This window comes from Leuresthes tenuis, unplaced genomic scaffold (assembly GCF_036924035.1).
Source record: "Leuresthes tenuis unplaced genomic scaffold, fLeuTen1.0.hap1 SCAF_16, whole genome shotgun sequence".
In the NCBI taxonomy this organism is placed as follows: domain Eukaryota; kingdom Metazoa; phylum Chordata; class Actinopteri; order Atheriniformes; family Atherinopsidae; genus Leuresthes; species Leuresthes tenuis.
In genome coordinates this window covers 33,017,403-33,030,088 of record NW_027325370.1, presented here as the reverse complement: position 1 = coordinate 33,030,088, position 12,686 = coordinate 33,017,403, and the positions used below count along the sequence as shown (strand labels likewise).

At 40.8% G+C, this 12,686-nt stretch overlaps 2 protein-coding genes across 2 annotated transcripts in view; both read right to left on the bottom strand.

The window, feature by feature from the left end:
* The window catches only part of lama5 (laminin, alpha 5), a 110,334-nt gene extending 100,288 nt beyond the window's left edge, over positions 1-10,046 (bottom strand). Inside the window, exons 1-2 of the mRNA XM_072367894.1 lie at positions 9,577-10,046; positions 2,597-2,749 (exon numbers count right to left, since the gene is read on the bottom strand). Coding sequence (XP_072223995.1) covers positions 2,597-2,749; positions 9,577-9,867 — 444 coding nt within the window. The 5' untranslated portion in view covers positions 9,868-10,046. The remainder of the gene's footprint in view (positions 1-2,596; positions 2,750-9,576) is intronic.
* LOC140272442 (cryptochrome-1-like) overlaps positions 4,889-12,686 on the bottom strand; it is a 71,032-nt gene continuing 63,234 nt past the window's right edge. The window contains exon 16 of the transcript XR_011907918.1: positions 4,889-4,908. The gene's annotated coding sequence lies outside the window, so the exon portion shown is untranslated. The remainder of the gene's footprint in view (positions 4,909-12,686) is intronic.

Below are 12,686 nucleotides of genomic sequence, written 5' to 3'. Positions count from 1 at the left end.
CATTCAGGAGGGGCTGGGGGTTGGGTGGGTGGGGTGTTCAGCACCCTCTCTGCACCTTGTCACTGACACACAAACTCTGGCCTTTACCCACCTACATTCTTTCAAGACAGACCTGCAACCTAGTAACTGGAGACCCAGAGAACTAACAATCATCAAGTTATTATCAATTAATCATTCACTTAGGGAAACTGGGAAAAATCAGCTTCCACAATCAAAACTAATGCCTTCAGATATCTTATAACTGGTGTGAAATAAAGATATTCAGTTTGCAATAAGTACCACTTCTCCAAAAACAGGATTCAGCTTAAGAGCACAACACTCACTCTACAATCTAATCCAGTCTGCACAGATAGAACAGACTATCAACGGTAAAGTCCACTTTGTTGATCACTCTGAATATGTCACCTAATCTATTTCAGAAAGCTTTCCATTGATACTTTGCTTTACAAAATCTGTGGTAGTATCGACAAACGAAACAGATTTAGTCATAAAACAACAAATATGAGTCCAATAACTATCGTATTTTCCGCACCAGAAGGCGCACCTAAAAGCCATAAATTTTCACAAAAACCGGCCGTGCGCTACATATGTGTGCGTTTTATGTGTGCACCGGATTCCAAAATCTGTCACGGATACCGCCATTTTGAATTTACCGCGGCGAGCATTCATCGGGCATTAATCCCCCTGCATCACTCACCGCTCTCCCTTGGCGCAGCTCACCGCCACGTTCACTTTTGCCGCGCCTCTTCGCTCTCGTACATTGGAAAAGAATGGCAACTGGCCACTTCCGTCGCTCGCTTGCATTCGGTGTGAATCCAGAGTCAGGTGGATCCCAGCCATTCACTCTGAATGGGGCGAAGATTGTATCGAGCTCGTACTTAGCGACTGAATCGTGTCATCATTAATGCTTCTGCCCATGTCCCAGTGAGACTGTTCTTCAGTCTGAGATGGTGATGCAGACCGATGTGCAGTTTATAAGTGTAAAAACAACCGACGATGTTGTCTTTGACCGTCGGACCATTTCCCGCTGACACAGGGACGTAATATATACACTACTGTGCTGGCAGCGATAAACCAATCAGAGAACATTACGTAATACGTACGCCTTAAAATCAGGTGCGCCTTATGTATGGGTTAAGTACAGAAATGGACCCCATAATTGAGGGTGCGCTTTATAATCAGATGAGCCTTATATTGCGCAAAATACTGTAAGCTTCTAAATGTTGCAGTTAAATTAAGTGTTCCATCAAGGTCCCAGTGTTAAATAATAAAGCAGGTAGCTGGACTCAACATCTAGCTCTGAAAGTATTCACATTGCGCTCTAAAAACTTTTTGTTCTTTGATCTAATTCATTTATACAAAACAGTAAACAGGATATCAATAATCTTCACAAGCCAACCAGCACAGAAACTTACAGACAGGTGACCCTTAACCTTGAGAGAGAAAGGCTAAATAAAAAAAGGAACAAAACAGAGAGAGGAGGAAAAAGACAATAGAAGGAGGTGGGGAGGGTAAAATTAATACTATTACAGAAAACACAACTGCCAAATACACACACGCACATTCAGTGAGAGTCTCTCCACTGATGAATGAGGAAGGCACTTGAGCACAAGAGCCTGGTACTAAAGAGCTACATTCAGGAGCATGAAGAGGTTGTCCAAAAACTATTCTCCCAAACACAAAAAGGTTAACCAGCAGGGAGAGATCTGCACATCAAAGATTTCTTGTAATTTAATGAGGAAAATATACTAAATTAGAATGAGATTTGAAACGTGACTATAGTATTACTGTGTTAAATGAAAACTTGAATCATCCTGCTAAGTTCTGGAAGCCACTTAAAGTACACTTAGAGTACCATTGCTCCTGATGGTCGAAAATTAATCAAGGGCAGCACCAATTTGTTTCTGCAGGCTTGGTCTTGATTCCACAAATACAGGGATACAAGTTGAAAAAGAGAACTCTGAACTCATCCTTAGGTCATCCTGCTCAGTTGGTCATTTTTTTCTCACAGTGCTGTGTCTCAGATTCATGAAGCTTTATTGAGTTTAAAATGTATTAAGTCCCCATGTCCTGAAAAGTGTCAATCACAGTACCTGGAAACTAGCTCTGATTCTCCCATTGTTAGAGGGTGGAGACCCTTGAGAGTTCAATAACTTTCAAGTTTATTTGTACTCGACAATATTCATATCCTCCATGAATGACTAATCAAAACCATTTTAGAACTGTTTAGTTTTAGTTAAATACAGTGATATTCAGAACTATAATGTACTTTTAAGAAGTGAACGTATTCACAACAATGGACAGTCACAAATTTGCATGTTTTCTGGAGACCTTTTTTAGAATCCAAGTCGTTTTATTTCTTAGAACACAGAACAGTAAAAAGCAATAAGAAAAAAAATTGTGCAAAAAGTGACACCCAGGTTGGGAATCAGGGTCATTTAAAAATGAGAAGGACTCGCACTCTAGCTAAAAGTTACTTCAATCAAAGCTCATAAAAGAAATTTCAGCTAGTCCAAACACCAGAAAGGAGAAACAGACTGTGGTCATTCACAGAGAAAGTTTGTGTCTTATTGTGTTTGTATTTGAATGATCCTACCTGTCCAAGGTCAAGGGTGACGTTCACCTCATTGTACTCTGTACTGCGGGATAGAGGTGGGCTCTGCCACCAACGCTCTGTCCCATCAATGGCATTGGTGATGGGATGGGCACGATCACTGTCCCCCTGGCTGCAGATGTCGCAGTACTGGCCCTGAGAAAACAGCGGTAGAGTTATACCAAGCTTTAAATCTTCAAAATGAAAGTCACAACTGAGACATAACTGAGGTAACAGTTTTCCCACTGCGGAAAACTGTCTTAATCTTATTGATTCAGGTCTAAAACATATTTCCCACATTTCTGAATGTCATACTTTGAAGATTGGATATTTCACTGAATTCCAAAGAGGACCAAAAACCTTGAATATAGCGAGTAACTATCTGCTGAGCTCCACACCGAGGGAGAATAACCTCAACATGATAGAGGCAAGCTAATCAAACAAAAGGAACTCTGCAGAATTGCTTAACATAATTCAATCACACTAGAGTATAAATGTTTTTTTAAACTCTTAAATGTGATGCAGAATGGTATTCTGTCAAGTAAAAACCCCTCAACCTGCAGGAAAAAAATGTTGACTTATGACAATTTTCGTATCAGAGCAGACAATTTTCTCATTTTACAACCCAGTTCTGATGGTAAGGGAGTGGGGGGCACTGTTATGTGCAGTGCTTTCAACCATGCATCTTCATCTATCATCAAAACCATCTACGACAGCTACAACATAACATTACAAAAACGCTTGTTTAAGTTTAGACAAAAGCATGACTTTGTTAGGGTTAGAAATCAAAATGACTTGGCTTGAGTTCGAAATCAAAATGACTTGGCTTGGGTGAGAAATCAAAATGACTTGGCTTGGGTTAGAAATCAAAATGTCTTGGCTTGGGTTAGAAATCGAAATCACTTGGCTTGGGTTAGAAATCAAAATGACTTGGCTTGGGTTAGAAATCAAAATGACTTGGCTTGGGTTAGAAATCAAAATGATTTGGCTTGGGTTAGAAATCAAAATCACTTGGCTTGGGTTAGAAATCAAAATGACTTGGCTTGGGTTAGAAATCAAAATGACTTGGCTTGGGTTAGAAATCAAAATCACTTGGTTTGGGTTAGAAATCGAAATCACTTGGCTTGGGTTAGAAATCAAAATCACTTGGCTTGGGTTAGAAATCAAAATCACTTGGCTTGGGTTAGAAATCAAAATTACTTGGTTTTGGTTAGAAATCAAAATCACTTGGTTTTGGTTAGAAATCAAAATTACTTGGTTAGGTTTAGAAACCAAAATTACTTGGTTTGGGTTATAAATCAAACTTACTTGGTTAGGGTTATAAATCAAACTTACTTGGTTGGGGTTAGAAATCTATCGTGGTTAGGGCTAGAATGCATTCTTTTTATACCATATCCATCCTTTCCTTGGATGTAATTTTGCTGATTAGCTTGGTACACGTAAACACCAATTGTTACAATGAAACTTTGTCACTTCCTGATTGGGTTTCGGTAACAACATCCCTTTGAGTTAGAAATCAAAACTACTTGGTCTGAGTGAAAGAACGGATACGGTTAGGGCTAAAACCCATCCTTTACACAACGTGACCATCAACTTTGTGGACACCATTTTTATACATCATATGAGGTTGCTCTGATGACCACCAGAGGTTGCATATTTTCCAAATGTAATTAAAGAACGTATTGGCATGTTTCCTAGAGTAATTTGTCTCTTAATGACAAATGAAATTCAGTTTTTGTTCCTCTGTCAGTATGTACTTAGAGACAGCATTTTGCTTTACAGAATGTTGTCTATTGATGATTTGACCTTTCTTCTCTGACCACTCCAAACAGTAGCACAATATTTCAGAATCACAGTTAATATCTTTGAAAGATGCATTTTCTTTCACAACTGCTTATCCCAGAAGCAACCTGGGTCAGGTTTCTCTTTTTCCAACAAAAAGACGACTCCACCCTGGCTCCTGTAGCAATGACATTCTAGCTTATGGCTTTATCATTGTTTTAACCTGTAGTAAATCTAGTCTGTGTGATATCACTGTCTTTTACTGGTACCAGGAGGGAAGCATGGAGCAGAGTTCTGCACCAGCTGCAGATGAAACAAAATAAGCAATAATAACTGCATTTATGTAATCAAAGAGGATAGACATCGGTTTAGCTATACTGCCCTAAATGAAAAAGAAAACCATCACAAAGTGTTTTCTATTAAACAAATTTCAATGCTGAAACAAAGATGACACCTCAGTTCATGACCATTAAGATCTGGTATCACTGGCCCTCTGTGACTTGTTGTGGGGAACCCAAAACAACCGTCCATGCCTTGCTAGCGTTACACTCAAGACTGTTTTGTTCCCAAAATCCAGCCTCTTAGTTCTTGTAGGCAGTTTAGAAAGGTTGTAATGGAATTCAAATCCTTCTGACTCATTGCCAGGCAAATTTGTTTGACATCACCATAGCAGAAAGACAATGTACTCAAGGAAGATAGACCCAAAATAAAGAATATAATCCTAATATTTATCCTTTACTGATAACAAAAAAATAAATTATGCTCACACTTAAAATTCGATTCACCTTATATAATCTAGAAGATTTGACAAAAAGTAGAGAAACATTTAATGTATGAATAGCAAAGTTAATCTTGACATGTGATGGAGTGGCGACCTGTCCAGGTGTACCCTGACTCTCGCCCAATGATAGCTAGGATAGGCTCCCTGAGTTAGATTAAGCGGGTGTAGAAAAGTTACTCTTGTAATATCAACCAACAATTAAACATTTCAATTAATAGACAGACTGTCTGAGGCCCAGGTCAGAAGTGGCTCTATTAGCAATAGTTAAAATGGGTACAGCGCCACCTATCGCACTGGGGTATGACATGCTTTGTACCAGTGATTCGATTCGATTCATTCGCCGCCATATATCCAAGGATAATTACCCTCAGATAAGGAGCATAACCCAACTATAGCTATAATCAAGTTCATCTCATCATGTAGACCCACTGAGTGTGGCCTCCAGGACTGTTGAGAGTATTGAGAAGTGTGAAGAGTCCATTTCCCATCATCTGGAGGTGTGGTGTGGTCAACGTGCTTGAGAATCAGCTGTCGGGTGACAACAAACTCTGCATTAATGGATGTAGTTACAATTAGCAGGACTTGCTAGGAAATGCTCTGCTTTCAAATGAAGCAACTGACTTTCCAGTTTTAGCTTCTCTTCACTGGCTCCCAGTTAAATTCAGAATAGAATTTAAAATTCTTCTCCTCACATATAAAGCTCTTAATGATCAAGTTTCATCATACCTTAAAGATCTCAAAGTGTAATATTTTCCAAACAGAGTTATGTTTGGAAAATAGTAGTTATGAGGCCCCTCTTAGTGGAACCAACAAAAAAAATGGCCCTGTTGACAGTGCGTGTCTTCTTGCTCTGGTGTGTGTCAGTGACCTCCATGTCTCCAGTGCACTCTGTCCACAGCTCTATAAACATCTTTTTGGTGCACATTGTCTCTGGCAGTGAATTTGAATAGCTGTTTTGAGGTCCATGTCCTCTGACTGCAGTGCCCTGTTGGGTGGCTCACAGACGGAGAGTATTTTACTCAACATAAGGGCATGAAATCTGAAGCTGGGCTTGGATAGTCCTCAGCAACCCTGTCGCTTCCATCCTTGTTTCAGCTGGAAACACTGAGGAGTATTCAACATGCATCAGCACTTGAGATATATCCTGAAAGGATTTCAGAATAATCTGCACTGTTGACAGGTAACATCCACCACTGCTTCCGTGTGAACTTGTAGCGGGCATTACAGATAGTGAATAAACCTTTAGTCACCCTGCTCATATGGGATATCTCTGCCCAGCTCACCCTGAAGGAGGGTTTGAACTCCACCAATTCTTCGCGACATCATCATAAACTTGACTGAGTATTCTGTGCGAAGTCCAGCTTATTGCAGTTCTGAAGTGAGTGTGACAGTCTCTTTGATGGCGTAGTTTTGATGAACAATAGAAATATTTTTACAGCCCGTGTTCCATCCATGTTGATTGTGTAGAACGAGTCATCTATTTCCTCCAAAATATGCTCTGACACCTGCTTGCTTTTCAGTTCTATTATTTCATTTTGGATTCCATGGCTTATATAAGTTGCATTCTTGGGAATGCTTGGGAGAATTTTTATCAGTTCTTTCTCTTTTTCAAGGGTGTACTCAAACATTTACAAGAACAGCCAACAATCAGACTTTTTACATTCAGAGACGGTTTCCTGGGTGGCAGCGAAGGAGAAGGCAGGTAAGAAAGCAGGACACGTGTGCCAGTGGTTGCTGCAGTTGCTGGAATCATCCAAGCTGCTGGAAGTGGCTGATTCTTACAGCAGGACACCTGCTGCTGAGTGCTCATCTTCAGACGTGCCTTTCTTCATCTTCTTGTCTATTATCCACAGGTATCAGTCTATACTACGACTTAATTGAAGCTAGCCAATGACTGAGCACCAAATACTGCGAGTTACACACACACACACACACACACACACACACACACACACACACACACACACAGGTAAGTTTCTCACAGCCAAAAACCACACACAGGAACTGATTATCATTATGATCATTTAGTAGCAGTGTCTCAGAGTACTCCAAAAGAAATTACAAGAAACAAAGTAACACTTTATCTAGCAAGAATTATGTATTATGTAGGTCCATACTAGTGTTTTTCCCACTCATCACATTCCATTACACCTAATACATAAAGTGTCTTCTGAGACTTGGACACAACAAGAGCATAAAGACAAAAAAAGGGGGCCTGAGGGAATGGAAACAGGTTGCACTGCATGGCCACGGTGTAATTCCTGAGTGATCCTTTTTTTATTGTTAGTTTAGTTTACTTTGATTAGGTTTTGGCTACATACATGAACACATTTTTAAAAAACGTTTTGGCAGCATGATTCTACCTGAAAAATTACAACAGAGCTTGATTTCTGAACTACCCTTCCATGAAACCAAGTAAGTGAATAAAAAAAACGCATTTTCTGCAGTACCAGAACACAATTGTTGCATGCTCATTTCACCTATTGACAGAACTATTAAATATATAGTATATAATAGTGTAGTGGTAAGATTGCCACCTTTCATGTGAGAGATCTGGGTTCAAATCCCCTGCATAAAAGGTACTACCTCCAGTAGGGGTCCTTAGGCAAGGCCCCCTTACCCTCTCTGCTTACCTGTAAGTCGCTTTGGATAAAAGTGTCAAACCTACTAATCATAATCTTATTAATTAATACCATCCCTACAGTCAACATGGTGATGTCAGCACTGACCAACTGTGGATGGTTCCCACAGTATCATTGTGTAAACAGATTTGTGTTCACAGCACGGATAATACACGTGCATGTGCACAGCACATTCCATCTTAGTCCTCCTCCTGCTGTTTTTTAATTAATAAAAACACTCACATCTTGCTGTTAAATCAAGATCTGAGAGATGTTCAGTGGGTGCAGTGAACCAAGCCACAACAACCCAGCTTAGTGGGGTAAACCTCTTATCCCGAACACATAATGCACCATTCTTTGAGTCAATGATCCAACATCTCAAGTTCATTTAGGAGATTTTGGGATCCAATTATGCAGCAATATCACCACTTCTCCCAAATTGCTATGAGCAGGCAGATCAGAGAAAAGGAAATTCCACCTAACCCTCGGTTTTGCCTAAAGAGGGCAAAATATCGCTGAGATCAAACCTGCAGTAAGGCACCCAAATCCCTCAGGTTATATCTGCAGCGTAATTCAAGCCAATTACTCTGCAGTCTGACTTTTTCTCCCTTCTGTTTCAGTCTGCATGCTGTGTTTTCTGTATGGAATTCTCAGAATAGCTGTTTCTAAAAAACCCCCCTTTAACAAAGAAGACAACTTTCAGGTACGTTTTTCCGCCCTGTCAAACAACTTCTCAGACTCTACCTCAACCTTTGAGACTTTAGCTTGATGCCTTTCTTGATTGGAAAAAAAAAACAGACAAAGTGCTATAAACCAGAGGGGGAAGCAGCACTCAAGCCTTAATAATCTCCCAGCAAAAGAGCACATAAACCTGGTCGGATTGGAGGACACGGGTCAGTCACTGCGAGGAATGTAAGGAACAGGTGAAAAGTGAAAAAGACGCAGAGAGGAGGCAATAAGCTTTTCTATCATCGCCCAGAGGGTTGCTTTAATGGTTAACTCATGAAACAGCAACAATCTTTTGTGTGTTAACAACTCATACCAGGAGGCTTACAGTTCACAATGGACTCAGTGACGGTTGTTTACTGCCTCACAAACTCATCATCACATCAAAGCTCTTCAGTAAAACAAATGTGAAGCATGAAACCCAAAAAGAGGCAGGACTGCTGTGTTGTCAAATGCTGCCTTTATATAAGTGGCCCATGTAAAACGCTGCCAAGTCCTAAAAGGTCCTAGAAAAGAAGCAGTGCATGAAATAACAACTTGGCACAGCAGCTGGACATTCATGCACACTGCTGACCCCCCCTGTTCAACTCTCTGTCCTCAATGAGCGGGCTGGCATTTTTTAGGAGAAAAGTTCACTTTGCAGTTAAGAAAAGAGAGCAATTATGGTGACTTTTAAATTAATTTTAGAGGCTTACCATAAAAAGTGAGGGTTAAAATGGTAGTCATTGTCATGTTCTCTCAGTAGACAAATAACACAAACTAAACGTGTGATGAGTTCCTAAAGACATGAACCCGAGTGCGAATGTTACCGTGCTGGGAAGTTTAAGGAGTAACACCTAGCATTTGGGCCTATCACTGCAATTAAGCAGGTATAAATGTGAGTGAAGCACGCGCATGTTTAAGCGCCTGTTGTAATGCATGAGTTATCTAAAAGAGCAGCAGTAAACACTTGGATTACTTTTTAACTCCTGCTGCAGGCTAATGTGGAATTAAAGGTCACTATTTGATGTTTGAGGAACTTTTTTTTTAAAATAAACCCAACTTCATTTATCTTTAAAAAGCGTTTTGCTCACCTGGATGGTCTGGCTCGGGTCTCCTGACACCGGGCCTCCGACCAGCTTGCAGTACAGGTCGTGCACGTTCCTGCCGGTCTCGTCCTCCCCGCAGGTCGCCGTGGCGGTGATCTTCGTGCCTTCTGCCAGGTTAAAGTAGGGCGGGTGCAGGCTGTAGCCGTTCAGCCCGATGCTCGGCAGCTCCTGGGACCACACAAAGTTGGAGCAGGTCCCAAACAACAGCCACAGCAGCCGCGCCGCCCGACTGCATGAGAGAGCAGCGCCGGCCGACGCCGGTCCGTTCGCCATCATCTCCACCTGTCCGTCCGATAGTTTCTAGTTTCAGGGATGAATCAAACTGGGTGTAAAGAGGTCTACCGCTCGATTATGTGGTAGATAAGCATTCGCAGGGAGAATTAAGAGTAAAGTGTAACACAGAAGACTGAATGAGGAAGGGGAGTTCAGTTAAATCCTCGAGAGCAGAGCGTCAGGGGGCCCGTCCTTTCTCCCTTCTCTCTGTGTCGCTCCACCAGGCACCTAGTCCTACTAAATCTGCTGTCCTCCTCCCTCCCCCACTCCCTCCCTCTGTAGCCTGGCCCCAGCTGATGAAGGGCGCCAGTTCCTCAGTGTTTGAATGTTAAACCGGTCATCATTGGCTCAGCTAAAGCAAATAATGACATGAATTTAATGGATGTAAAGTCTACGTTTGTGATGTAGTCACCACTCCCCTCGTGTTTCCTTCAATTTTTCTTTCCCATGGATGTCCCTTTCGTTTCTCCTCCTTTTTTAAACTCCCCTTCAGTCCGTTTTTTCTTTTCTCGTTGTTTAACCTTTTGTCGTTTTAGTGTAAATTATTCTTATTTTTATTTTCTTTTTGCCATCTGTCATAAGGTCATCACTAACAAACATGTGGTTTTAGTTTGATTGTGGTTGATTCAGATCATTTGACCCAAGTATAACGTTTGGTACGACGCTGAAGTTGGCTTCCGATTCGTCAGCCTCTGATTCGGCACTTAAGGGGAAAGTTAAGGGGAAATAAATTTATGGTGCAGTGCGACTGTTTGTCCACCGTTTGACTGTTTTTCTGTTTAACTTCTTGATGTAAAAACCTTTTATACATTTTAGGTAAGACATCAGCTTTGCCTGGCACGTACTATTGTATCTGTGTAACTTTTATTGAAAATGAAAATGCTACAGGGGAGATTTCACCGTTTTTATTTTATACAAAGACCACATTCGACTAGGTACAGATCTAAAACCACTGTACCCAGACTTCTAATCAGAGGCTGGCGAATCGGAAGCCAACTTCAGCGTCGTGAATTACGTTAAGTGGTAACGGTGCGCGTGTGCGTGCGTGAGTTTGTGTGTGTGTGTGTTTATAATGTCAGTGCTTTGGCCAAAGACTGGGTTAACTTCATGGCAACTGAGCAAACATTTGCTCCTAATGATTGTGGCTGGCAGCTCCTAAAACTAGTTGGTTAACTGAACTTGACTTTATGATATTTTGAATGAAGCTGTGCCTTGGCCTGAGAACTTCCCTTCATATGTCAAAACTTGCATTGAGGTGGAATGCCACCTGCAGCCTGACATTGGTGGCATCAGTGAAACACAGCAGCAATTTAATGAGGAAACTATTTCAGTAAATAAATGTGTTTAAGTATGTCTGCCACAAGTCAGCCTGTCACTCTTTTTCTGTGCTTCATTTCTCTCCATGTCCCAACATAATCTTCTCTCTCTCTCTAGGAGCTGTCAGACTTTTGTCATCCTCCTGCTGCTGTCGTTCATTCTGTGGCTCAGTTTCTGTGTGTAAGAGACGGACAGAGACTGTGGCAGTGTCTCCGCAGTGTCTCCCTACTTAGTAATCCATCACAACAAAAGCTCTCTTGAACCCTATTTGTTACTGATGCAGGAGAAAAGCCTCCATCCTTCAGTTGAGAAACAAACACCAGAATAATTTTCTTTTGCTCAAGTCTTCAGTTTGATTCCTCTGGGAGATGTTGCTGAATAAGTTGTGTTCCTTCTTACATTCTCATTTCATCTCTGTCTTTCAGAACATAAGTATATGAGGAAGACTCTCAGTTGACTTGTGTGTAGGAATTTTTTAAAGTAGGTTTTGCACAATTGGGCACCTGATCTCATGATCATTTTCCTCTCTTGGAAATGTGAATATTGAACATAAGCAACTGCATATTTCTCACTTTTGTTCTAAATGTGTACTGAAATGTTGCACCCAGAAGAATGCTTGAAGATAATGTATATTTATAAGGTAATCTAGTAAACGTCAACATGACAGAATTAGGACGTGTGAAGCAGCGAATATACTGAAAGGTAAAGGACTGAACTGAATGAAGCTTGTGCTTGGAATCATAGATTCAGATCAGATTCAGATAAACTTTATTGATCCCTTTGGAAGGTTCCCGCAGTGAAATTCAGACTCCAGCAACCCATCACAGAAAAATAGCAAAATTAGTATAAGAATTGCAAGATAGACAACAATAAAATTAAGAAACAAAGTAAAAAAAAATCCTAGTCTTCATATGACCAGGATGAACTGCAGCAGACACAGATTACAACCAGCATTGGTTTTTCTCAGCCAGTGTCACTTGGTGGATCGTCACTTTGCTTTAGGTTGAAATATCTCAACAGCAGCTCAATGGATCATGATATTTTGTACATGTCTATGTGATGAATTGATACCTAATTTAATTAACATCTTTCATTGGTATTTACCATGTAAAATGTATATTTTCTAGGTTGGATTCTTGAAAAATAAAATCCCTTTTTTAAAAAAGGACCACTACACACACAAACCATACCGGAAAATGGGATCCACCTCTTAGAAACACCTGAGCAGCTGCGTGTGTGGTGTTTATTTTTCTCACGGTCCCTGGAATACTGCCATCTAATTAAGCTACAGGAACGTCTTTAACTTCTTCAGAAGATGAAAGAGTTTTTTTCTGCCCCCCTCCATCACACACATACACACATGCACACACACAAACAAGATTACAAAGCTGTGACTTCGCTGGTCCCGACACAGGCTTTGATTGTACTTGAAAATGGATGGGTAACAGCTGCTCAGATGACTCAAAGTAAAATGATCTTTCCCTGCTATTGCAAAAATATGCCTA